Source organism: Rhinatrema bivittatum, chromosome 3 (genome assembly GCF_901001135.1).
Source record: "Rhinatrema bivittatum chromosome 3, aRhiBiv1.1, whole genome shotgun sequence".
Lineage (NCBI taxonomy): Eukaryota > Metazoa > Chordata > Amphibia > Gymnophiona > Rhinatrematidae > Rhinatrema > Rhinatrema bivittatum.
In genome coordinates this window covers 386,515,591-386,542,509 of record NC_042617.1, presented here as the reverse complement: position 1 = coordinate 386,542,509, position 26,919 = coordinate 386,515,591, and the positions used below count along the sequence as shown (strand labels likewise).

The 26,919-nt window shown below is 47.5% G+C and overlaps 1 protein-coding gene across 1 annotated transcript in view; it reads left to right on the top strand.

Annotated features, from left to right (window-relative positions):
- LOC115088601 (CD109 antigen-like) overlaps positions 1–2,625 on the top strand; it is a 220,564-nt gene extending 217,939 nt beyond the window's left edge. The window contains exon 41 of the mRNA XM_029596859.1: positions 1,420–2,625. Within this exon, the coding sequence (XP_029452719.1) occupies positions 1,420–1,625 (206 nt within the window). The 3' untranslated portion in view covers positions 1,626–2,625. The remainder of the gene's footprint in view (positions 1–1,419) is intronic.
- Positions 2,626–26,919: the final 24,294 nt, after the last annotated feature.

Below are 26,919 nucleotides of genomic sequence, written 5' to 3'. Positions count from 1 at the left end.
GGAGGAGGTATATGTTGAAGAGGGTTGGGGATAAAGAAGATCCTTGTGGTACGCCAAGATTAGATTTTGTTAGGGGTGACTCTTTATTATTGATTTTGACTTTGTAAGTCCTATTGCTGAGGAAGGACTTGAACCAATTGTACGCAGATCCAGAGATGCCGATATCTGCTAGGCGATCCAACAGGATGGTGTGATTGACGGTGTCGAAAGCCGCCGAAATATCTAACAAGACTAGTAAGAAGGAGTGTCCTTTATCTAACCCCATAATAATATGGTCTGTTAGTGAGATGAGGAGGGTTTCAGTGTTGCGTGATTTACGGAAACCATATTGCGAAGGGTATAAGATCTTGTGGTCTTCCAGGTAGTCAGAAAGCTGTGTGTTTACCAGTTTCTCCGTTAGTTTAGCGACGAAAGGGAGGTTAGAGATGGGTCTGAAATTTGCTGGTACATTTGGGTCCAAATTGTGTTTCTTGAGGAGGGGCTTGAGTGAAGCGGTTTTTAGGATGTCTGGGTAGCTTCCTTGGGATAGGAGGCTGTTTATTATGCTGGTCAGAGGTCCTGAGATCAAGTTTGGGATGAGAAGCAGGAATCTCGATGGGATATTGTCAGCTGGATGGCTAGCAGGTTTCAGTTTTTTTAGAAGGGATTCAATCTCTTTGGTGGAGATTGATTCGAAACAGACAAATTTGGGTCTATTTAGAGAATTGGAATTCTCACCTGACTTGATGGGAGTTGTATTAGTAGGAAGGAGGGCGAGGGTATTTAAGATCTTCTGTTGGAAGTAGGAAGCCTAATTACACAGTTTATTACCTATTTTGCAAAGATTTTGTGGGGTTGTTAATACTAGCTGAACAGCACACAGTAAAAGCACCAAGAATGTGGATTATGTCAATTATATGGGTTTTCAGCACTTTTAACATGCATAATTAACAATCTGCCTTTATGGCACTTTTAATGCACATTAACCAACAGCAGCACAGTTTGGTACATGGGTGTGGAAGACATACTGCAGATGGTACATTTAATTTAAGCTTTTGCCATACATGTAGCACTCTTAATTTTCTTCTCAGAAATATATTGCCTGTAGGATTGTAGCAGTTGCTTCACTTGGGAGGATGGTTGCTGCTGCATCTTTTGCAGTCTCAAAAGAATGTTCTTTTGCAGTCTCAAAAGAACATTATGTCCGCTCCTCAGCTAGCAAAAGCCAGTTGGTTCACCTGGGCATGCAACTGAAGGGGAATGAGATAGGAGAAAATTGGAGGGGGTGGGGTGGGGGGAGAGATGATTAAAAAAAAAAAAATCCCCAAACAAAACAACCTCCCAAAACAGAAAGTTATTTTAGTTCATACAAAGCAGCTTGATCGTGCAAACAGTATCTTTTTTTTTTAAATTCTTTAATTCCAACTTTTTCTATTGCAGGAAGAAAAGCAACAAGATTGTACAGTTCTCAGATAATGAACAGCATTTCTTCGTGTGATTTTTGCGGACCTGACTGCAGTTTGTGCAAATCAAATGTAGCTGTACTAGATGCAGTTACTACAAATGCTTCCCCTGCTTTGGCTCCTCACCTTGGCCCTCTACTCCTATCCATGCTTCCTGCTGTGCTGCTTTGCTATTTCCATTAAGTCATGACTTAGTGGGTTTTCTGACCTTTTTCTGCTTGGGTGCAGGACGGAAGCAATAACGAAAGCAATCACAAGAATTGTCACCACATAAATGTACATAAAAATCAATTAAAAAATATTTTCCCCAAAATGTGATGGTGAAACAATGAGAGATACAGTACAGTCCATCTATTGGTTTCTGGTTGCGCTATACAGAATTTTCTCCAAGATCTGCAGGGTGCCATTTAGCTTTGTAAATTACCCGGTTACAAATCTGCTGCAACAAAGTACACAATGTATGAAATTTCAGTATGTGGATTTTTCTTTTTAGTAGCAACTTTTTTCTTCTGGTAGTTATTAAATTCATTTTTTTGCTGTAAAAGCTCCTTCTGCAGCTTGCCATTTTGCCGAGAGGTGGAGGTGCAGCAAATCTATTTTTGCTATTTAATAGTAACAGGTGCGGTTGTGTGGGGTGTCCTCATGGTGCTCTATGCAAGTTCAGTGCCTAGCACTAAGTTTTTTTTCCTACGCATGTCCCCTTTTTTTTCTAAAAAGAAAAAAGGAATGGGAAGTCATGCAGAGCACTTAGAAAACGTGTACATTGTAAAAAAAAAAAAAAAAAAAGTTGGCATATTGCTGCCACTTCACAGTGGCAGAAGTGTTTATAATCTACCAAGTATGAGCCTAGGACACTTCGAGCCTCATACATTAATCTCCTACCAGCAGATAATAAACATATCCACTGTGAGACTTACCAGAGCCATGCATGCAGAGCCATTAAAAATGAAAAACCAGAATGTGAAATACAGATGTCACTATTCTACATACTCCCTAAGACTCTAGATTTAATTTTTAGGGGAAAAGGTTGTCCTAACAAAACAGAGAAAAGTTCTAAATTAAAAATAAAAAGAAGGTATGTAAGTCATATTTAAAATAGCACTGAGATGTTTAGAATCTATTCTTTTTGTAATCATTGTTTCTATGTGAATTGGCAATTTGTTACTTGAAAAGTATAATAAAATGGAAGATTAAGAAAAAGAACTGCAGCATGTTGCTTCTTTTTATGCTCATTTTCCTTCTGGCACTATTCTTGCAACCCTTCCACAGTTTTCTTTTATGGTCCCAAGCCAGAGACTGAGAACCAATGCCCGAGAGTGTGCGTCTGTTCCTGTCTGGCATACACAATGGTAAAAAAATGATTCTTATATTTATTTTATTTATTTTAAGTTTTTTTATACCGATTTTCCTGCATAAAATGCATATCAAACCGGTTTACAATGAAACAGAATGAGCAGGAAGTAAAATTCCTTAGTCTAATACATTTAAGCATCAATAATGAAATAATTTTAAACAAAGCAAAAAGCTAAATAACATTAATAAAAGTTAAATTATTAACATAAACATAAATATAATTATATTAGAAGGAGCACAAAGGTTAGCATGAAGGGGAGCACAAAGGGGAAAACCCCTTTGTCACGCCCGGCACGCGACGCCTGGTGTAATTGCGCCGTTAATCGGGTCGCCGCTGGCTGGTCGTCATGACGTCGGGGGGGGGGGGGGGCGAGTCTTCACATCGCTGATTTTCTCTTTTAACATCTCAGTTCATTTTTACTATTTTTTTGTGTCTTTTTCTCACAAGATACTTCTGCAGTATTACCACAGTTCTCCTCGCCTGGAAGTCAAAATATAGCAGAATATGACAAATTAAAAATAAATAAAAGTCAACATTGTTTTATAGTAAATGATGGCAGACGAAGACCAAAATGGTCCATCCAGTCTACCCTGCCAGGAGCTTTAGGGTTGTAACTGCCACTCTGGACAGATCATCCCCATGCCTTCTGTTTAGGGTTAACTACCATTCCTTGTAGATTGCCCCCATACAAAAAAGTTACACAAAGGTTACCACAGATTACACCATTCCTTTATTTCTAACCTCCAACCATTATCCTCTGTATTTATCCCATGCCTATGGTGCCATGGGATTGGAGAAGAGCGGTGGTGGTCCTACTTCACAAGAGAGGTAGTAGAGAAGAGGCTGGAAACTACAGGCCGGGTACCCTCACCTCGGTGATGGGAAAATTAATAGAGATGCTGTTGAAGGAAAGGATAGTGAACTATGTACAATCGGGTGGGTGGCTGGAGCTGAGGCAGCATGGATTCACCAGGGGAAGGTCCTGTCAGACAAATCTGAATTTGTTTTTTAATTGGGTGACTAGAGAATTGGATCAAGGAAGAGCACTAGATGTGATCTACTTGGATTTCAGCAAAGCTTTTGATACGGTCTTGCATAGAAGGCTCATGAATAAAATGAGACGCTTGGGAGTGAGCGCCAAGGTGGTGGCATGGATTACAAACTGGTTGACTGATAGGAGACAGCGTGTGATGGTAAATGCACCTACTCTGAAGAGAGAACCATGTTAAGTGGAGTGCCACAGGGATTGGAATTGGGACCGGTTCTATTCAATATCTTTGTGAGAGACATTGCAGAAGGGATAGAAGGTTAAGTTTGTCTATTTGCGGATGATACTAAGATCTGCAACAGAGTGGACATGCCTAAAGGAGAGAATTAAAAGTGATTTAAGAAAACTTGAAGAGTGGTCAAAGATTTGGCAGCTGGGATTCAATGTTAAGAAATGCAAAGGCATGCATCTGGATGCGATAATCCAAAAGAGCTGTATGTGATAGGGGGTGAAAAACTGATGTGCACGGACCAAAAAAGGGATCTAAGGATAATAGTGTCTGGTGATCTGAAGATGGTGAAGCAATGTGACAAGATGATATCTGAAGTCAGAAGAATACCGGGCTGCACAGAGAGAGGAATAACCAGTAAGAAAAAGGAGGGGATAATGCCCCTGTACAGTTCCTTGGTGAGGCCTAAACTGGTGTAGTGTTCGGTTTTGGAGCTCATATCTCAAAAAGAAAAGAAACAGGATGGAGGTCATCCAGAGAAGGGCAACTAAAAAGATGTGGGGTTAGTATCGGAAGACTTATGAGAAGGGGGAAAAAGGGAATTGGATTTAGACAACAACTGAGGGCATTGACTTTTGCGTTCTGGGGAACTGATAAGCATGGGGGTAACCTGCACAGAGCAGTAGTTACTACCCTTAACAGAAGGCAAGGGAATACTTAACTAATAATCATTCTTTGCTTTGATGGCAGGGGAAGAGGAATTGGATTCAGACATCAACCAACACAGGCCCATTTTACTGTCTGGGATACTGATACGCAGACATAAGGGAAAAATCACAGGGCTGCTTCTATGGCCAAGTCCATAAGCAAAGCATGTCAAACAGGCCTGTCTGAATTTTCAAGAAGGCTCAACACCCAGTAAGAATGTTGCTAGCAGTAAATTTTTTATGGGCTATCATAAGGCTTGTGTTAAGCCCATTGGTCGCAGACGGCTGCGACCGCTGTTGCTCACCTCTTCTCAGCCTCGACTCCATGGGGAAGACTGGCAGCCTCTGCCAGCTGTCGATGGCCTGCCTACCGCTCCCAGGCCTCCCGGAGTGGCATGGACACCGCTGACCGCCATCTTGCTGTTGGAATCCCTTAGGCGAGCATACGAGCCATTCTTAAGCACATCATGGCAAGAACCACGGGGGCGTTCCCTCCAGATGACGTCATCCTTCCAGGACATTTAAGCCGGCTGGCCCTGCCTACTGACAACTTGGCAACGAGATCCCTCTTTGCCGATTCTGAACCTCAGGGGGGATGCCCCTGAGGTTCGTGCCACTACTGGTACATACTTTGGAACGTGCGCATGCGCGCCCTATGTCATCAGGAACATAGTGGATCCGCAGCGTCAAGCTGGTCCGGGGACGCCAGAGAGAAGCGGCATGTAGACGCCGCGGCAGCAAACCGTCCATCAAAGCCAAAGGGAGTCGCCACAGAGGTAGAGAGGGTGGAGTGAGGGCGAATAGCAGCCACAAACGCAACACTAATCAAGTTAGCAAGGACCAGTTTCGCACTCTCCTAGCTACTCTGCCTCCTCGGACTTACAGGGGTACCCGCTCCTCAGGGGCCTTGCTCTCTCTTTGTTTTTCAGGTCACAGTCAGGAACCGGTACTCGCTCCTCGAGGGCCCATGTTCCCGGACTGGTTGCTGAATACTTATTCTGCCTGGAAGTCATCGCTGCCTACTACACCACCGAGTTACCATCTCTTTCTCAGAGCTTTCTCTGGAACCAGGTACTCACTCCTCGAGGGCCTAACTCATTCCAACACCTGGACTACTTCTGGAGACTATTGTGTGAGTGCTACCATCAAGGTTCTGTTCCTGAACTCTGCATACCCTACCTACTCACTATATTCAGTTTCTCTACAGCTTAGTTATCCAGGATCGCTGTTCCAGTACCTGAGGGACTACAGCCCTGCCGGGCACTTCCAGCTCATTTCTGCCACCTCTGGTGGTTCAATACACTGTTTAATAAAAGAACTAGTGAGTGTCTGTCTCCATACTCTGAACCTGACCGGTGGTCCCGCTCGGGATCTTCCCCTGGGGGCGTGTTCATCTGCCACCGGCCCAAAGATCCACCCACAACTACCTCAAACACCAACAGATTGCTAACTCCATGGATCCGGCCAGCTTAATGCCTTGCAAGCCATACCGGGCCTGGCCCAGCGCATTGTGGAGCAGCAAGACGCATTGGAGAAACTTACTTCAGCGTTTCATCAGCTACACACACAGAAGGTTCAAGGCACAGCTTCCAACCAAGAAGGTCAGTTACCGGAGGTAACTTTAAAAACTGCTGTACCTCTGGCGGCTCCAATTTGCTTTTCTGGTGAAATTCAGAAGGCCCGGGGCTTCTTAAACCAGTGTTGCATGCACTTTGCCTTACAGCTATCTTTATTTTCTACGGCTCTTTCCAAGATCACCTACATCATTTCATACCTGGATGGTAGGGCCTTGTCTTGGGCATCTACCTTGTGGGAGCACAAGGACCCCATTTTGCAGGACATAGAAGGATTTATGGACTTGTTTAAATCCATTTTTAATGACCCTGCTCGAACTGCTGTAGCTGGTTCTGCTTTGGTGGAATTGAAGCAAGGCAGCAGATCATTGGCTGAATTTGCCATCAAGTTCAAAACTCTTGCAGCAGAACTTCACTGGGACCCCAAATGTCTCAAGACACTCTTTTGCAGAGGCTTGAATACCCATTTAAAAGACGAGCTGGCCGCTCGCGAAACACCTGATTCTCTGGACGAACTAGTAGCCTTGGCTACTCGGATTGATCACCGGCTCCGGGACAAGGTGAAGGAACTCCGGCCTAAGGTGTTAACTAGGTTGAAACAGGCTAGTTCTATATCCGCACCTCGGATGGTTCCAGTAATTCTTGCTGCTGATAAAGAGGAACCAATGCAGCTTGGTCATGGACATTTATCTTCCAAAGAAAGAAGACTTCGGAAAAAGCGTGGCCTTTGCATGTACTGTGGTCAGCCCGGACATAATGTCTCTACATGACCCATTCATCCGGAAAACGAACGGGCCTAAGTCCTGCAGGAGGACTGTTCTTAGGCCATACCGCACCCACTCTTCCGCTTTCTCTTCCAGTCTCTTGGACTCATGGACCAGTCACGGTTCAGACTCCTGCCCCGATGGACTCAGGGGCAGAAGGCAACTTCATTCTCAGAAGTCTAGTGGAAGACGTGAGGAGTCCCTCCATCAAGCTGGAAGATCCACTACTGTGTCATCTTTTGAAGTGGTCTATGGATGTTTCCCAACACTGCCACTTCCACTGAAGCTCAGTGACGTCCCAGCAGCTCAATCTACTGCTGCTGACATACTTATACTCAGCGAATTTTCTTCCAAACCTCAAGATCCACTTGTCATCAATGCAGAAGACGACTTAGAATTCAAAGTCGAAGACGTCCTGGATGTTCGTAAAAGAGGCAATACTTTTGAATACCTTCTGAAGTGGAAGGGTTTGGCCCCAAAGAAGATCTTGGGAGCCTCAGGCCTATATCCTAGACAAGGAGATGCTTCATCAGTTCCACCTCGCGCATCCTTCAAGATCCAAGTCTGGTACCCGAAGAGGAAATCATCCTTTGAAGGGGGGTACTGTTGCGACCGTCGCTGCTCGACGTCTCCACTCTGCCCTCCTTACCTCCTTGGCGACTCCCTCTTGCTCAAGTGGAAGGTTGGCTGCCACGGCTTCATTCTGCCGACTCCTCACAGCATCCCCGGAGCAGCTCGACGCTGTAATCCGCCATGATTTACAAGAGCCTAAGTGCGCACGCGCGGCCGCGACTGATGTACCAGCAGTGGCATGAACCCCGTGAGATGACGTCATCCGTACCGGATATATAAGGTCTCAGAAATCGCTAACTAATCGAGTTAGCAAGGACCAGTTTTGCACACTCCTAGCTACTCTGCCTCCTCAGACTTACCAGGGGTACCCGCTCCTCGGGGGCCTCGCTCTCTCTTTGTTTTTCAGGTCACAGTCAGGAACTGGTACTCGCTCCTCGAGGGCCCATGTTCCCGGACTGGTTGCTGAATACTTATTCTGCCTGGAAGTCATCGCTGCCTACTACACCAGCGAGTTACCATCTCTCTCTCAGAGCTTTCTCTGGAACCAGGTACTCGCTCCTTGAGGGCCTAACTCATTCCAACACCTGGACTACTTCTGGAGACTATTGTGTGAGTGCTACCATCAAGGTTCTGTTCCTGAACTCTGCATACCCTGCCTACTCACTATATTCAGTTTCTCTACAGCTTAGTTATCCAGGATAGCTGTTCCAATACCTGAGGGACTACAGCCCTGCCGGGCACTTCCAGCTCATTTCTGCCACCTCTGGTGGTTCAATACACTGTTTAATAAAAGAACTAGTGTGTGTCTGTCTCCATACTCTGAGCCTGACCGGTGGTCCCTCTTGGAATTTTCCCCCTGGGGGAATGGTCATCTGCCACCAGCCCAAGGATCCACCCACAACTACCTCAAACACCAACACTACCATCTCTACTGAAGACCTCATCAGTGCACCCCGCTCCGTGGACCATAGCCAACTATACTTGGGTATCCCCCATTCCACAGACCCCGTGACTCATCTGGGTCTGTGAGACTTTTACTCTTGCACCCCCTGCTCCATGGGTAGTGCTGCTCTACCTCTTTAATAAAGACTCTAGACTGTCTCTGTGTCTGACATCAGCTGAGATCTCGCTTCTCGATGGTGAGGCTCACGGGGCTCCTCCCTGTGGGTGGTACCATCTCTCACTTCTGCCCAGGCCCCACATATTCACTAATCCTAACAGCTTGAGGATAACTGCACAGAGAGGCAGTTGCTACCCTTAAGAGAACATGGGAGTAACCTGCATGATGCAGCAGATACTGCCATAATAAGCTTGCTGGGTATTCTGGATGGACCATTTGGTCCTTTTCTGCTGTCATTACTGTATTACTATATATATTATTGTCTTCACCATTTTCAGAAGATCATTCAGTGCATCCATCACCTTTTCATTGAAAATATATCTCTCAACATTGTTCCTGAGTCTACAACCTTGGGCTAAGAATGTTGATAGATACAAAAATTGGTTATCAGAAAAAGGAACTCTCCCTCCATACAAAGAATCAACTACAGTTTGAATTTCAAGCAAGTGTTATTCACTTGGTTTCCAGTAGAAGATTTTCAATAATTTTGTGGCAATTATTTGGAAAATTTGCATAAAGATTCACACCTCTGACTATGCAAAAATAAAAAGCCAATTTTTTGTAAACAATATTTAAACTATATAAATAAAAAAGTGTACAACTACAAAAATCAACAATTTATCAAATTAAGACGTTAGAAACTTTTTATAGGTTTTTTATTTATGCTTTTGAATAGAACTTCAAGACTATGAAGAGGAAATTACATTTATATTGTACAACTAAAAAATAAGAACACCCCCGCCCCCTGAAAACCTTATTACAATGAAAATCTGATTGAAACTAAGTCCACTATCACAGGGGGATAATCAAACCACAATCCCATGAAAAACTATAACAAGAAATTAAGGGAAGGCAGCACATAACCAATCTAATGGAGAACTTTTTCAAAGTGACCTTGCAGGAATAGGAACCAGGGGCTCAACCTGACCCTGTTGTACAAATTTATTACTAAAAAAAAAAAAAGTGTTAGCTGGGAGTTGGTGCGGTTCAAAAAAAAAATATATAAGCGACATCCTTACAACTAATATTTATGGGGAAGTATAAAAATTTGAGCACTCAATTGTAAAACTCTAGCTCTCATTAGCAAAAATTATCTATGTCTATTTTATATCATTTTAGAGACATCAGGAAAAACTAATTTTACACTAAAGAAACATTTCATCACAGTGTAGTGTAGTGATTAGTACCCAATCAGATCCGAATTTAAAGCACAGGACACAATAAGGATTGAAGGTTTGGTGAGCATGTTATCAGAGGTCTCTAAAACTGCTGCTAGGTCCAAACTATTATCCAAGATTAAAGGCACGTCATTCCTCAGAGTCCCTCCTCTTAAATGAAGGTAAAAAGCCTTGGAAATTGGTAGAACAGATTGCTCTGGAAACTTAAGGAACTCCACAGTTTCAGATGAATTGTCAAAAGTAGTTACGCATGTAAATGTAACGTACTCTCTTAGCAATTTTCAAAAGCTATCTACCTGCGTTAAGTGCACTTAGAGACTTTAAAAACGGGTGCACGGGCGCCCATAAACATGTGTACATGAGAGCGCGGTCAGATGTGCTGCATTTTTATATCCTGCGCACAGATATGAGCACATTATAAAATAGGCCAGGTTCATGTATGCGTGCATTCTATATTAAGCTTGCATGTGCACAGCAGGGAAATGTGGGCTTTGAGATCCGTGAGTGAGGAGATTTTATAACATGCATGCGTCCAGGACATGACCAGTTTCACCAGTCTACATCTAGGCCAAGACCCCCTTGGTTCTTTAGCCTGCTCTCCCCACAGTTAACCGAGACCCTGCAATCAGTTCATATGTGGCTAGAAATAGTTTTATGCTTACCCTTCAACTACAGCAGAAGTAAAGTTGCGCTGAAATGGACCGGGATGTGCGCTCATGTGCATACATACAGAGGTGCATACTTCTTGGCCTCGTCCCGGAACTCCCATGCCTTGCCCACATTACTCCCTTTTTTCCCCCGATGCGAGACATTCACACATTAGTTCTTGTGCACATACGTGGCTGGCAGTGAATAAGTGATACATGCGCATTGCTTTGAAATTTCACCTGTTAATGCGGGTTAAACTTATCAATTCAATGGCATATATTGTAGCAATTTTCAAAAGCCCACTTACACAGATAGGGGTAGATCTTCAAAAAATACGCGATCGCGTACTTTTGTTCGCGCACCAGGCGCGAACAAAAGTACGCTGGATTTTATAAGATACGCGCGTAGCTGCACGTATCTTATAAAATCCGGGGTCGGCGCGCGCAAGGGGGTGCACATTTGTGCAACCTGCACACGCCGAGCCCAGCGGCGCTGCCTGTTCCCTCCGAGGCCGCTCCGAAATCGGAGCGGCCTCGGAGGGAACTTTCCTTCACCCTCCCCCCCACCTTCCCCTCCCTTCCCCTACCTAACCCACCCCCCCAGCCCTATCTAACCCCCCCCCCCACCTTTGTCGGCAAAGTTACGCCTGCTTTCAGCAGGCGTAACTTTGCGCGCGCCGGCTGGCAGCCCCACTCATGTTTCGGTCCTGGGGGCTGGTCCGGAGGCCTCGACCACGCCCCCGGGCCCGCCCCCGAAACGCATGCCCCCAAAATGCCCCCAAATGCCGCTTCGTTTCGGGAACGCCCCGGACACGCCCCCTCCCGCCCCTTTTTGAAAGCCCCGGGACTTATGCGCGTCCCGGGGCTTTACGCGCGCCGGCGGCCTATGCAAAATAGGCACGCGAGGGCCCTGCGCGCGTAAATCCGGAAGGATTTACGTGCGCAGGGCTTTTAAAATCCGCCCCATAAAGTGCATTTACACTTATAAAACTCAGTTTTATGTGTGCAAATGCTTTTGAAAAACAGGCCCTATATCTTTTCAAAATCTCTTTAGCTGATACCATAGGTAGTCTAGGCAAGTTTATAAAACAGAGATTCTTTACAGAGTTCTCAATATTCTCCAGCCAATAAATGAACATTTTCCTTAATAACAGACTGCTGTGCTGCTATTTGTTCAATTTTACAAGTAAGATTTGACAAACAGCTTTCAGTCACTCCTTTAAAACTTTCCATATCTTTCAGCGTATTTTCAAAGACTTGAGTTTTCCTCCATTACCAAAGCTATTTGAGATGTAATGACTTATCAAACTGAACCCACCTCAAAGATCAATCCCCAAAAGATGTCATAGATACTTGATCTTTAGATAAAGGTCCTCCATATGCACGCTTGGCACCATTCTCCACTGCAGTCTCCTTCCATCAGGCCCTTCATTGTACCCAAAGCCACTGGACTCTGCTGCTCAGCTGCCTGCCCTGCAGCCAGCAACAGCCCACCAACATCATCTGTGTGCGACTGCCCCTGCAGTAGTCTTAAAACTACTGCAGGGGAGGTTGCTAAGGGTCCGTAAACGCTCATTTGGCATTTCAAGTCGCTAGGAGCACGTATTTTGCATAGCTCACACATATGCGCGCGTGCGCGCATGGAAAAGCAAGGGTGGGGCTTCCTGTTCCTCTTGTAAGATGGCCGCAAGGGGGAGACAGCCCAATTTCACCACCAAGGACATAGCTCTTCTGGCGTCCCTGGTGGTGGCAGATGAGCGGCATCCATTCCCTGTACCAGGCAGAAGAACCCAGTACCATGTACTCTGGAGGGCCTGGCTCCACACAATAATGTAACACAGAAATCAACGGGATGCAACTAAACGTGAAAAGGAAAACATTTTAAAAATTATATTAAAAGTATGAAAAAAGTATATTAAAAGTAGTTTCAGATTAAATGTTCATATTTTTAATATACTTTGAATGTTGTTTTAATAATATACTTTTAATATTGTTTTAATAATGTTGTTTTAATATACTTTTAATGTTGTTATACCAGTTATTTCGTTATATGTAACTCATGGTTACACCAGTTTACTGTTCTGTTATACCAATGGTCTCTGCACATGTAATTCGTTGTTTTAAATGTAAACCGGAGTGAAGGCCTCTAGCTAAACTTCGGTATATAAAAACGTACAAATAAATAAATAAATAAATAAATAAAATAAAATAATATAATTTTTTATTTTTTTTTCCTTTTCACGTTTAGTTGCATCCCGTTGATTTCTGTGTTACATTATCTTGTGGCGCTTTTCCGCCTTCAATATTCATTATTTCACCGCTATCCATAGCTATCTCTAGTCATGCAGTGTGTCTGTTTATCTATTCTTGCCTTTTATCGATTTGAAAAAGGTTTTATCACTCATTTTGTGCATCTCTAATACACCAATTGTCTCTAGGTTTCTACCTCTTTCCCTCCTTTTCCCCTTCCTCTTCTTTTCCGGACTATTCACTAATAAAGTGCACTACTACATAACGCTCTTGATGACCACATTTCTCGTCTGTCTAATGCACCCCTTTCTTGATTGTGCAGTTCTTCTATACACACGACCCACAGTTTTTCATATTCACCTCCACCGGTTTTGATCATTATAAGTTCCTCTCCCCCTAAAAGTTTTTTTGCCTTGTAGTTTCCCTTTAGTTTCAGATTCCACTTTTGCCTCGATATAATGGATTTGCACGTATCATTACCTCTGTGTTTCCTCTGTTCATGTATTCTCCTGATCTGGGAATACTTAAGTGGTTTACCCTTCTTCAAGCCTCCTTTATACATGTATTTTTCTTTTCATTAGTCTTTGTCCTTTTAGCTTTATGACCCCCTCTTTAAACATGCCTTCACCTAACACCCCACCACTCTTATATGACATCTCCTTCCCTTCCACTGTACATATCCCCCCCCCCCGAGTTTATTCTTTGTTTTTGTTCAATCAGTTACGTGTTCCTCTAACCTCTCCCCCTCCCCCTTTCTGCTTTACTCTATCCTTTTCTCTTCCCCTCTTCTCCATTATTTAATCAGTTATTCGTTATAATGTAACTTCCTTACTCCGATTTCTTTTCCTCCTCTCCACTTTCGTTTTATGTAAACCGATGTGATGTCCATACGAACATCGGTATATAAAAATGTTTAAATAAATAAATAAATCCGCATGCTCACTCTGGTTTTCTGGTATTTTAAGTGATTTTTAATTCTTGTTAATTTACCTAATCACAAGGCAACAAGTTTAAGGTGGTTGCATTATCTTACCCTAGAACCTTTCCATACTTCTTTTCTTTTTTTTTTTTTTATTATTTAAACTTTATTAGTTTTTCAAAAAGTACAAGAATCATCGTCAACAATGACATCTATGCGTTGTAACATTATAGAACCAAAGAACAATAGTGACATCATTACAATCATGTTAACGCTCAAGAGCACTGATGGGCTCCATGTCAACAATGACCCAGTTACCCCTCCCTCCCCACCCCCCCATCCCTCTCCCCGAGCATGATAAATCTTACTCATTAAACCTGAGTTTGGGCAAACTACAAATTGCATCATATGGTTACTTCTAGTGATAATACACGGGTGATGAAATCATAGAAACAGCCAGAGACTTATCCTAATCTATAAGTGGCCATGTGTCCAACAATGATATTCATCCTGCAGGCTCTCACGTATAGATAAAAGATATAAAATGGGAACTAGCATCCTATGCTTAGTCATTTCAAACATAGTAGAAGAAAGGAAGATAGTGGGCTAAACATTCCAAGGCAGCATACCCAGGATACAGAGATTAAAAACAATAACTACCCATTACATAGCGTTTAGAGGAGGTTGGAGGGTCTTCCAAATTTTAGTATGTTTGGGTACCTGGTCATGCCGGATCGCAGTAAGGTAATCAAGTCGTTTATGTGTTTGCAGTTTCTCATAGACCTCTATCAATGTGGGAACCCGGGTGGATTTCCAATAGCGTGCGATAAGAATCCGCGTGGCCACCAATATATGGGTGCACAATTTCTGTTGAGGGCCACTAAGGTTTTCAATGTGCACATTTAATAAAGCCGTAAGCGGCGTCAATAAAACAGGAACATTAAATAGCTGATGCAGCCACTCACTCACAGCGCACCATATAGGGGTGAGCAAGCAACATGTCCACCATATGTGAAAGAAAGAACCCATTTCTCTACAGTTCCTCCAGCATGACGAGGAGACAGAAGGGTAGATAGTATGTAACTTCACAGGATCAAGGTACCATCGGTACAACATTTTATAGCTATGTTCTTGTAATCGGGCGGAGACAGAACACTTACTTGCTGTATGATAAATCTGATTTCTCACCTTAGTAGAGATCTGCCCCCCCAGATCAAATTCCCACTTAGTCATATGAGGGAAGATAATGCCCTCCGTGGTTGTTAGGATGGCATATAACTTGGAAATTTCTTTGGTCATATGGTCAGCTCGTATACACATATTCTCAAACAACGATCTAGTAGGGCGCATGTGTTGTTGGGTGCGTATATTCACTAGAAAGTGTCGAATTTGAGCATAGGGTAAAAAACAAGTGGGTGGTACATGATATGCGGCTACTACTTGTTCTAAAGTCATTATATCCCCCCCTTGAATCAAGTGGCCTAAAGTAACAATCCCTCGACGATGCCACTCCCGAAACATGTGAGACTGATGACCCATCACGAATTGTCTGTTATGGGCTAGGTGAGTTTGATAATAATAATGATAATTCCCCACCACTCTCTTTCTGAATGTCTCCCAGAGTTTGAGAGTGGCATCTAAAGACCAAGCGATACAAGAAACCGGCATCCAGGTGTTTCTAGGCTGCCACGGTAGGGCCGCCATGGGTACATGGCCCATCATCAGCTGTCCCGCTTGCACCCACTGTTTGGGGTGAACAGTTTTGTTCATGTCAATGATTGCCTTCAATTGGGCCGCTATGTAGTAAGCCTGCAAGTCAGGAACTCCCAGCCCCCCCTGCTTTCTAGACTGATATAATGTTTGTCTAGCCACCCTGGGGGGTCGTCTACGCCATATGAACTGAAAGAGCTTTCTTTGTGTCTTGCGTAGGAAGGTATTAGAAAGCATGATAGGAAGAGTGGTGAAGAGGTATAGAAAACGAGGTAATATGTTCATTTTAATAATGGCGATCCTCCCCAGCCATGAGTAGGGGCCTTTATGCCACTTATCCAAGTCTCTATCAATTGCTCGGGAAAGTGGTATATAGTTAAGTGAATAAAGATCTTCCAACTTGTTATTTAGATAGATACCCAAATATTTCAACGATTTTTTAGCCCATCGAAAAGAGTATGTCCCTGAAATATACTGCATATCAGCAGAGGATAGATTTATGCTAAGCAGTTCCGACTTATCTATGTTAACTTTAAATCCGGACACCCCACCAAATCTGAGGAGCTCCGACTCTACAGCCTTGAGGGAACTAGTCGGGTGAGATAAAGTAAACATAATATCGTCGGCAAAAAGGGATAGCTTAAAAGTACTATCTCCTATCGAAATACCCGTGACATCAGAAGAGCTCCGAATACTGGTTGCAAAAGGCTCTAAAAAAATAGCAAAAAGCAGGGGTGAAAGGGGACATCCCTGTCGGGTACCTCTCAGTATAGCAAACCGATCCCCATACCCTCCATTGACTTTAACCGCTGCCTGGGGTGCGTTGTACAATTGGGAAATCCAGGTCATAAAGAAAGGCCCAAAGTTCATTTTCGCTAAAGTATGAAACAGAAAAGGCCAGTGCACCATGTCGAACGCCTTTTCCGCATCGACAGACAATAGTGCAACTGGGATATTCTCCTTCTTGGCCCACCACACCAAGTCCAGAATTTTCCGCACGTTATCCGCTGCCATTCTATGAGGCACAAAACCCACCTGATCTGAATGAATTAAGCCAGGTAGGCAGGTGTTTAACCTCATTGCTAGGAGCCTGGCTAAAATCTTTAGGTCTTGGTTAATTAAAGAAATCGGCCGATAGGAGCCGCAGGTGATGGGATCCCGCTCCGGCTTAGGCAACACAGTAACGCCTGCCGTGTTAGACTGGGCCTGCAGCGTTCCACCATCTCGTAAATAATTAAACAAATCAGTGAGGTGTGGACTCAGGCAGTCATTTAGTGTCTTATAATATTCCCCAGGTAGGCCGTCCAAGCCCGGCGATTTCCCATTTTTAAGTGATTTAATGACCCACGCCACTTCCGTAGAGGTGATAGGCGAGTCTAATGCTTGCTGTTGTGTGGGACTTAGGGCCGGGAGCGTGACATCATTCAAGTATGTGGTAATGTCCGCCTCCTGTATTTGAGAATTACCACTATAAAGCGCGGCATAGAAATCAGTAAAACATTGTCGAATCTCAGTAGGGTTCCTGGTAATGTGTCCCTCCTTATTTTTAATCTTAGTAATTAAGCTAGTCGCTATGCGTGCTTTCATCTGTTGGGCCAACATTTTACCTGCCTTATCACTTCCCTCAAAGAAACGTTGTTGCAGTCGCTCTAGGTTATACGCCAATTGCTTATCATGTAGGGTGGCTAATTGATATCGAGCCTCTGTTAACAGTCGATAGACTTTAGTGGATTGGGTCCGATAATGGTCTTCCGCCAATCGAGAAATGTCTGCCTGCAATTGCCGATATTTGCGTTCCCTAGCTTTTTTGTCTGCGGTCGCCTTGGCGATGCATTGTCCCCGAGCTATCGCCTTCGAGCATTCCCACAAACTACTCCAAGTTATATCTGGAGTTGCGTTCAATTGGAAATACTCAGTTAGCGTCTGGGATAATTGCTGGGCGAAATCTTTTTGTTTTAGTAAAGAGACATTTAACCTCCAATAGGTCTGACCTCCACGACCCCAATGAGATTGCAAGTCAAACCATACCAGCCCATGATCAGACCAGGTAATGGGTTCTATTTCATGCAAGCCTATCTTGGAAAGAAGACATGTGTCCACTAGAAAAAAATCTATATGAGAGTAGGAATTATGAGGCTTAGAGTAATAAGTGTAGGAACGAGAGCGTGGATGGTTATGACGCCAGAAATCCTCTAGATGTTCCTTTTTCATAATGGCTTTAAGCAAGGTTCTAGCCTTCTGACTTGGGTGCGTAGAAGCTTTGCCCTGGTATGAATTGTCTAAATCTGGAGCAATCGTGAGGTTAAAGTCACCACCCCAAATAATATTCCCTTCACCGTGAGTTTGAATTAAGTGCTGCATTTTAGGTAACAGCTCTGCTGGATTGTGAGTAGGGCCCAAAAAACAAAAAGGAAGGCGATCAAGAAAAGCCGTGAGGAACAAAAAAGAAAGTGACCGGAGGTCCTTCAGAAGTTCTTTATTAGTTGCCCGACTCTAGGCCTGAGTTTCGCCTAAAAAGGCTGCTTCAGGGGCTTCTTTAAATATCTACAAAGGATTTAGAGATATATTCTCTAATACAAGCAGATGTTATTAATCCTTCCATCAATCGGGATTTCCTCGATTGTGGTCAAGTGCAGTGTAAAATTCAAGTCGTACTTGTTGCGCGTCTGAAGTCTGTCAGCAGAGATAAGGATGCCCGTGCACTTATGGGTTTTCCCTGCAGCAGCTAAATAAACATGGGGGTAGTCCCGAAAGTTCAGCAAGCGCTCATGCCTCCTCCTAATGTGTGTTTCCTGCAAAAATATGATATGGATTTTCAATCGTTGCAAGTCTTTGTGCAGTAAGTAACGCTTACGATATACATTAAGACCCTTAACATTAAGGGTGGCTATACGAATAGGCATAATGCAAGGTGAGCAGAGATAATGAGAATCAAAAAATATGCATGAGCCCCATTGAAAACCACTCTGCCCCCACCCCCTCCACTAGCATAAACAGTGGCGCAGGGGACATGAAGGAGTCGAGACTGAAACACTAGATAACCATTATTAACAAGCCCAGATGTAGTCTGCCCGGAGAGAGTAACCCTCAGATTCAGCATGATCCGCATAATTAAACCCGCGGATCCTCTAAGGAGAGGAGTCGCCGTCCCGGACCAATAGCCAATACCCCACCCCCCCCTCCCCACTCAATCAGCAACTGTAACATACATACATAAATGAACCCGATTCTAACTTAACTAAAGAAAAGTCCTCGGTGTATAACTTTGAAGTCTTTTTCAACCCGATTGTAACTCGTTGTCTCACACAGTCAAAGCAAACAATGTTTAAAGTAAGCAAACTTCCCTTTTCCACGCGGTTCCCGCCTTCAACTGGAATCTTGCAGAAAAATGGGAAAGTAGTGAAATCGTGGGCACCTTTGCATCCGTCTGAAGTCACCCTTGATCAGAAAGTGATTCCACTGCAACGCTGCTTCTATAGGCCGCTTTTCTCCGGGGCCTCTCTACTCTTTGCCAGGGTGACGTGTTGGTGAAGTGCGGCTTGTTAGGTGCCTGAGAAGTTTCAAGTAAATCGGCTGGAATGCCCGCTTCCCTCAGCACGGCTACTGCCTCAGCCGCGGTCTTTAGACGATATGTCTTCCCTGCGCGCTGGAAGGATAAAGAGAAGGGAAAGTTCCATCGATATTTAACCTCCGCTTGCCGCAGAGCAGTCGTCACTGATCTCAGGCTGTACCGCTTCTGTAGGGTGCTAGCAGCTAAGTCTTGAAAGACCGCTATGGAAATATTCTGCCAGTCCCAGGATTTCTTTTTTCGAGCTATGTTAAGGATTCGCTCTTTTTGGGAATAGCTCTGAAAATTCATAAGAATATCGCGGGGCTTGCCATCCCTCCGAGCTCCGAGGGCCCGATGAGCACGTTCAAGTAAGATGGCGCCAATCTCCTCATGTCCGCCAGTTTCAGGCCCAGATCTTTCCTGCTCACACAAATATCGGCAGAAGGCCTGAGCTGTAGCTGTTACGCTTGGGCTCCGGTCAGGAGGCGTGAACACCACCCAGCAGGGTGGCTCCAGGTGGAGAGAGACAGGAAGCTTAGAAACAGTGTCTGGTTCCAGGCTGGGTCAGGGCAGGCAGCAATAAGCAGTGTCTGGGTCCAGGCTGGGTCAGGGCAGGCAGCAATAAGCAGTGTCTAGTTCAGGCTGGGTCAGGGCAGGCGCCAAGGAGCAGAGTCTAAGTTCAGGCTGGGTCAGGGCAGGCGGCAATAAGCAGTGTCTGGGTCCAGGCTGGGTCAGGGCACAGTAAGCAGGGCAAGGCAGGTCAGAAGGCCCGTAGGCCACACACACACAGAAGGCCCGTAGGCCACACACCATAAGCGGGGCAAGGCAGGTCAGAAGGCCCGTAGGCCACACACACACAGAAGGCCCGTAGGCCATACACCATAAGCGGGGCAAGGCAGGTCAGAAGGCCTGTAGGCCACACACACACACAGAAGGCCCGTAGGCCACACACCATAAGCGGGGCAAGGCAGGTCAGAAGGCCCGTAGGCCACACACATACAGAAGGCCCGTAGGCCACACACCATAAGCGGGGCAAGGCAGGTCAGAAGGCCCGTAGGCCACACACACACAGACAGAAGGCCCGTAGGCCACACACCATAAGCAGAGCAGGGCAGGTCAGAAGGCCCGTAGGCCACACACACACAGAAGGCCCGTAGGCCACACACCATAAGTAGAGCAGGCAGGTCAGAAGGCCCGTAGGCCACACATACACAGAAGGCCCGTAGGCCACACACCGTAAGCAGAGCAGGCAGGTCAGAAGGCCCGTAGGCCACACATACACAGAAGGCCCGTAGGCCACACACTGTAAGCAGAGCAGGCAGGTCAGAAGGCCCGTAGGCCACACATACACAGAAGGCCCGTAGGCCACACACCGTAGTCAGGGCAAGCAGGTCAGAAGGCCCATAGGCCACACATACACAGAAGGCCCGTAGGCCACACACTGTAAGCAGAGCAGGCAGGTCAGAAGGCCCGTAGGCCACACATCGTAGTCAGGGCAAGCAGGTCAGAAGGCCCATAGGCCACACATACACAGAAGGCCCGTAGGCCACACACCGTAAGCAGAGCAGGCAGGTCAGAAGGCCCGTAGGCCAGGTGAGAACAGCGAGGAAGGAGGCCCGAAGGCCGCGCAAGGCAAGGCAAGGAAAGGCCCGAAGGCCGCGCAGGGCAAGGCAAGGAAAGGCCCGAAGGCCGCGCAGGGCTAGAGCAGGGAGCCCAGGAGAGCTCGATGCCGAAGCACCGAGGCAACTGTCAGGCAGGGTTATAAGGGCACACCCAGAGCATAGAGTGGACATAGGAGATGGACTGAGCCTGTCAGGAGAGCCAGCACTAGAGGGACCCCTGGTGGTGAGGCGGTAGCACTGCAGCCAAAACTGTAACAGTACCCCCTCCTCAAGGCCTCCCCCTCCTCCTGGGTCCCATCTTAGCAGGGGGTACTCAAAGATGAGATCTGGCCCCTCCGAGGGCAACAACAGCTGGAGCCATTCAACAGGCTCAGATGGCTGAGTTAGAAAGTCTGTTAGTGGTACCGGTTTGAGCCCCTCCGGGGGTGGCAGCAGGACCGGTTTAGCAGGCTCTTCTCGGGGTAGTGCAGCAGGTTCGGACCCCTCTCGGGATGAAACAGCAGGCTGGAACACCTCTCTGGGCGTTGTAGCAGGATCGGACCCCTCTCGGGGCGAGGAAGCAGGCTTGGCCCCCTCTCGGGGCGAGGCAGCAGGCTTGGTCCCCTCCTGGGGCGAGGCAGCAGGCTTGGTCCCCTCCTGGGGCGAGGCAGCAGGCTTGGCCCCCTCTTGGGGCGAGGCAGCAGGCTTGGCCCCCTCCTGGGGCGAGGCAGCAGGCTTGGCCCCCTCCTGGGGCGAGGCAGCAGGCTTGGTCCCCTCCTGGGGCGAGGCAGCAGGCTTGGCCCCCTCCTGGGGCGAGGCAGCAGGCTTGGCCCCCTCCTGGGGCGAGGCAGCAGGCTTGGTCCCCTCTTGGGGCGAGGCAGCAGGCTTGGTCCCCTCCTGGGGCGAGGAAGCAGGCTTGGCCCCCTCTTGGGGCGAGGCAGCAGGCTTGGTCCCCTCCTGGGGCGAGGAAGCAGGCTTGGCCCCCTCCTGGGGCGAGGCAGCAGGCTTGGCCCCCTCTGGGGGCGAGGCAGCAGGCTTGGCCCCCTCCTGGGGCGAGGCAGCAGGCTTGGTCCCCTCCTGGGGCGAGGCAGCAGGCTTGGTCCCCTCTTGGGGCGAGGCAGCAGGCTTGGCCCCCTCCTGGGGCGAGGCAGCAGGCTTGGTCCCCTCTTGGGGCGAGGCAGCAGGCTTGGCCCCCTCCTGGGGCGAGGCAGCAGGCTTGGTCCCCTCCTGGGGCGAGGCAGCAGGCTTGGCCCCCTCCTGGGGCGAGGAAGCAGGCTTGGCCCCCTCCTGGGGCGAGGCAGCAGGCTTGGCCCCCTCTCGGGGCGAGGCAGCAGGCTTGGCCCCCTCCTGGGGCGAGGCAGCAGGCTTGGCCCCCTCCTGGGGCGAGGAAGCAGGCTTGGCCCCCTCCTGGGGCGAGGCAGCAGGCTTGGCCCCCTCTCGGGGCGAGGCAGCAGGCTTGGCCCCCTCCTGGGGCGAGGCAGCAGGCTTGGCCCCCTCCTGGGGCGAGGCAGCAGGCTTGGTCCCCTCCTGGGGCGAGGCAGCAGGCTTGGTCCCCTCTTGGGGCGAGGCAGCAGGCTTGGCCCCCTCTTGGGGCGAGGCAGCAGGCTTGGCCCCCTCCTGGGGCGAGGCAGCAGGCTTGGTCCCCTCTTGGGGCGAGGCAGCAGGCTTGGCCCCCTCTTGGGGCGAGGCAGCAGGCTTGGCCCCCTCCTGGGGCGATGCAGCAGGCTTGGCCCCCTCTTGGGGCGATGCAGCAGGCTTGGCCCCCCCTGGGGTGATGTAACAGGCTCAGATGGCAGAGCAGCACGGTTTGAAGCAGTGCACATAGAAGACTCAAGTAGCACTGCTGTGGGCTTGATACCTCGAGCCACACTCTGAGGCTCCTTATTTTGTTTCTGGAGGAGCAGTTTAGAGAAGGCACAGGCAGTTCTAGGACGTCTAGGGAATGTGCTCGTTAGTGTCTCAACAGCAGCTGTGGGCAGCAGAGCCCTGCTAGAGTTAATCAACTCTCTCCGTTTGAGAGAAACCTGTTCCTGAGGCTCTAGCACTGGTGTCACAGAAGCCTTCTTGGCCAGGTAAGTCCTGGGTTTTTCTATCCACAAACTGCCAGCTAAAATGTCTGTTTTAGTTGAGCCAGAAACAGAATACTGGTTAGGAGAGCTGATAGCTTTTTTTAATTGCACAGCTGGTCCTAGAGCAGAACAACGGGGGCAGGGTTTGCCTGGTGGTAACAAACACGGAAGACAGGAGCATTTCCACCACCCTGGTTTAGGAGCCAGACAGTTCAAACACTCCTGATAGACAGAGACATTTTTCTTGTTGCAGTTATTGCATGACCAGTGTTCCTGACCAACAAGTTCACAGGCTAGACAGTTCTGATAGCTTGGATAATTCAAAGTCTGACAGGAATTGCAGGTATAAAACTTTAAAGAAGGAGGCATCTTGAATTAGTGAAAAGTTGACTCACCGGCAGGACACAGACCTATCTCTTCCCCTGGAAAATGTGATGGCTTCGGCATACTGTTACGCTTGGGCTCCGGTCAGGAGGCGTGAACACCACCCAGCAGGGTGGCTCCAGGTGGAGAGAGACAGGAAGCTTAGAAACAGTGTCTGGTTCCAGGCTGGGTCAGGGCAGGCAGCAATAAGCAGTGTCTGGGTCCAGGCTGGGTCAGGGCACAGTAAGCAGGGCAAGGCAGGTCAGAAGGCCCGTAGGCCACACACACACAGAAGGCCCGTAGGCCACACACCATAAGCGGGGCAAGGCAGGTCAGAAGGCCCGTAGGCCACACACACACAGAAGGCCCGTAGGCCATACACCATAAGCGGGGCAAGGCAGGTCAGAAGGCCCGTAGGCCACACACACACAGAAGGCCCGTAGGCCACACACCATAAGCGGGGCAAGGCAGGTCAGAAGGCCCGTAGGCCACACACATACAGAAGGCCCGTAGGCCACACACCATAAGCGGGGCAAGGCAGGTCAGAAGGCCCGTAGGCCACACACACAGAAGGCCCGTAGGCCACACACCATAAGTAGAGCAGGTAGGTCAGAAGGCCCGTAGGCCACACACCGTAGTCAGGGCAAGCAGGTCAGAAGGCCCATAGGCCACACATACACAGAAGGCCCGTAGGCCACACACCGTAAGCAGAGCAGGCAGGTCAGAAGGCCCATAGGCCACACATACACAGAAGGCCCGTAGGCCACACACCGTAGTCAGGGCAAGCAGGTCAGAAGGCCCATAGGCCACACATACACAGAAGGCCCGTAGGCCACACACCGTAAGCAGAGCAGGCAGGTCAGAAGGCCCGTAGGCCAGGTGAGAACAGCAAGGAAGGAGGCCCGAAGGCCGCGCAAGGCAAGGACAGGCCCAAAGGCCGCGCAAGGCAAGGACAGGCCCGAAGGCCGCGCAAGGCAAGGAAAGGCCCGAAGGCCGCGCAAGGCAAGGAAAGGCCCGAAGGCCGCGCAAGGCTAGAGCAGGGAGCCCAGGAGAGCTCGATGCCAAAGCACCGAGGCAACTGTCAGGCAGGGTTATAAGGGCACACCCAGAGCATAGAGTGGACATAGGAGATGGACTGAGCCTGTCAGGAGAGCCAGCACTAGAGGGACGCCTGGTGGTGAGGCGGTAGCACTGCAGCCAAAACTGTAACAGTAGCCATGCTGTCCTCAAATTCGGCGGACTCCGGAATCCCCCTTAGTCTGATGTTTTGGCGCCGGGACCTATTTTCTAGGTCTTCGAGCTTGTCGGAAATTGATAATAGTTCAGCCTGTGTTTCAGTTTTCGCTTTATCCAGATCCTGGAGGAGGGCCTCGTGCCCTTCCGTGCGTATGTCGATTTCATCGACCCTGTGGCCTAGGCTGAGAAAATCATCGCGGAGCTCTGCGAAGGATGCCAGCAGTTCCTTTTTATTATTTTTGATCTCCGAGCGCAGGTCCATAAACCATTCCCGCATCTGGCTTTTAGTAAGTATATCCGCCGCCTCTGGAGCGATGTTCACGGTGTGTGGGGGTGATAATATCGGGGCTTCTTCCTCCGGTCTCCCGTCGTCCCCCATCGCACATTCAGCCAGCTCGACTCCCGCTTTCCTGGAATCCGCCGCCATTCTCGTGAAAGAGAACTTCTGCAGTTCGCTTTTTTTCTTAGGATTCATCAGCCCCTGTTACACAGGGCGATATCAGGTCCTGTATAGCGCTGGTCGCGGAAAAAGCCACTAAAATCGGGTGATATAGTTGAGTGGTTCGGGGAGCCCTGAGATCATGCGGCCATCTTGGTTCGTGGCGAACAGCACCCCCTCCATACTTCTTTTCTAGATAACTTAATGTTAGCCATGACAGTTTGAATGTTCACACGCTGAATTGATTTGACACTCTGTTTTGATTGTATGGGGTGGGTACTCTTGTTCTCTTCTCTGCTAATTTGGTCACGTTATTATGGTCCTTACATGACTGATATTTTCTTTTGTTTTCCCTCAACAGCTCTATTGTCAACCATATTACATCATATGTGACTAGTCCCTCCAAATGCAGCCCTAGCGGGGGACTGATTTTCTAATAAATGTTTTGATAACCTGGAATTACATAATTTCTGTTGTCAACCAGTTTGTCTTTTAGCTCTATTTCATATGTATTATTTATACAGTTTTACAGCACACCTGCTGTATTAATTAGTTTTATAGTGTGTTTGCCCGTCATTCCACAGCCTTCTCTGGCTTTATCCTCTGACCTTGCCAGTCCATCTTTTTTTGCAGCTTGAGAAAATGCTACAGAATATTTCTACATATTTTGTAATTTATGTAGACGTTTTCATAACCAAGGCCCACATTGCTTCAAAGTATCTGGCATCTTTTAACGACTGGAGAGAAAGAGAACCAATATGGCACTGATCATGGGCAATCTACGCCATTCTATTGTAAAGTTACATACATTTGTCTTGCCTTCTTCCCCTCCTTCCTGTGCAGTCTGAACACCTCTCTACTTTAACAAAAATGTTGGAGGGCACTGCCATGGGGCAGTCAGTGTGGACATGAAGAAGATTCATGTGGCCAAGAAGGGCTAGGAACAGCAGGTGTGCTTCACCAGTCTCTCTCCCATATTAAAAAAAAAAAGGGATGGGGGGGGGGGGGGGCAGAGACAATTATGAACCTCCAATGGTGGACTAATTCTCTCTATATAAAAGTCCAAGATAAGGGAGACTTCAGTAGAGTGTAGTCAGTCAGCTGCCACGTGTGACTAAGAAGACTGCCACAGCTTTTTCACTACTGCTGCCATTCCCATTAGTCAGAGAACGTCATATCCAGTGCTCAATGCATGCTCTCCCCATCTTACTCAGACTGAGGATAGGTCAGAGGCTGGAAGTACTCAAAGGACAAGGCTCAGGAGGAAGAAGATGAGGCACTGTGTGCAATATGTGTCTACTCAAACAGATCTGTAACCTGCATACTGACCATTAATTACCACACTTTGGGGCTCATGCTAAAGCTAGAAGATATGCGTGATTACACAGGTTCTCACAAAAGAGTGCCTACATGTTTAAAAGCTACCACTGGTATCTCTTGTTACTGGGAGGTATTAAGAGGTATTAAGAGCAAAGCGCAGTGGCTAGCCTGGATCTGAGCATCAGGCACTAGTGATTTTTCGCTGGCACATCTGACCAGGCCTGAAGGCACACTAGTTAGGGAACACTGATCTAGAGCAGTGGTCCTCAGCCCAGTCCTTGAGATACACTTGTTTTGTATGTAGAAACAGACAACTGAAAGCTGTAACTTGTGGATAGAATACCAGCTCGACCTGCCCTCCCCCCTGAATAAGTACGCAACACAGTAACTGGGATTATATAGGCCGCAGTTTATTACTACAACTAAACCCAAGCCCTTACAAACTTGAATGAACAAAACTCAACTTCCCCTCCCCCCCTTTTCCCCTTATTCCTCCCCTTTCTCCATCACCTTATCCCCAATGGTGAAGTAACAGCACCCACCCTCCACCCAGCTCACTCCGCCTCGTACCAGAGAGAATAAGCTAATACCGAGAACCAGGCCCCGTAGTTCTTCGGACCCCCTGTGTAGTGGCCCCTCTGGCTACATGAGGCTTGCCCCCTGTCCCCCCCTCTGTAAACCCCCCTTACAAATTCCTCTTGGGCTCGGGTTTTCCGCCACGAACAAGTTGGGCTACTCAACTTGTTCCCCCCAAACTGCGGCTCTACCCTTTTGCTACTTCTCTTTCCAACCCTTCCTGTATGGTTTGTTAAACAAGTCTATACCGACGTCACCCGCAAATAACCCTGCTTCCTCCATCCACGACCATGTGTGCCTAATCCAGAAT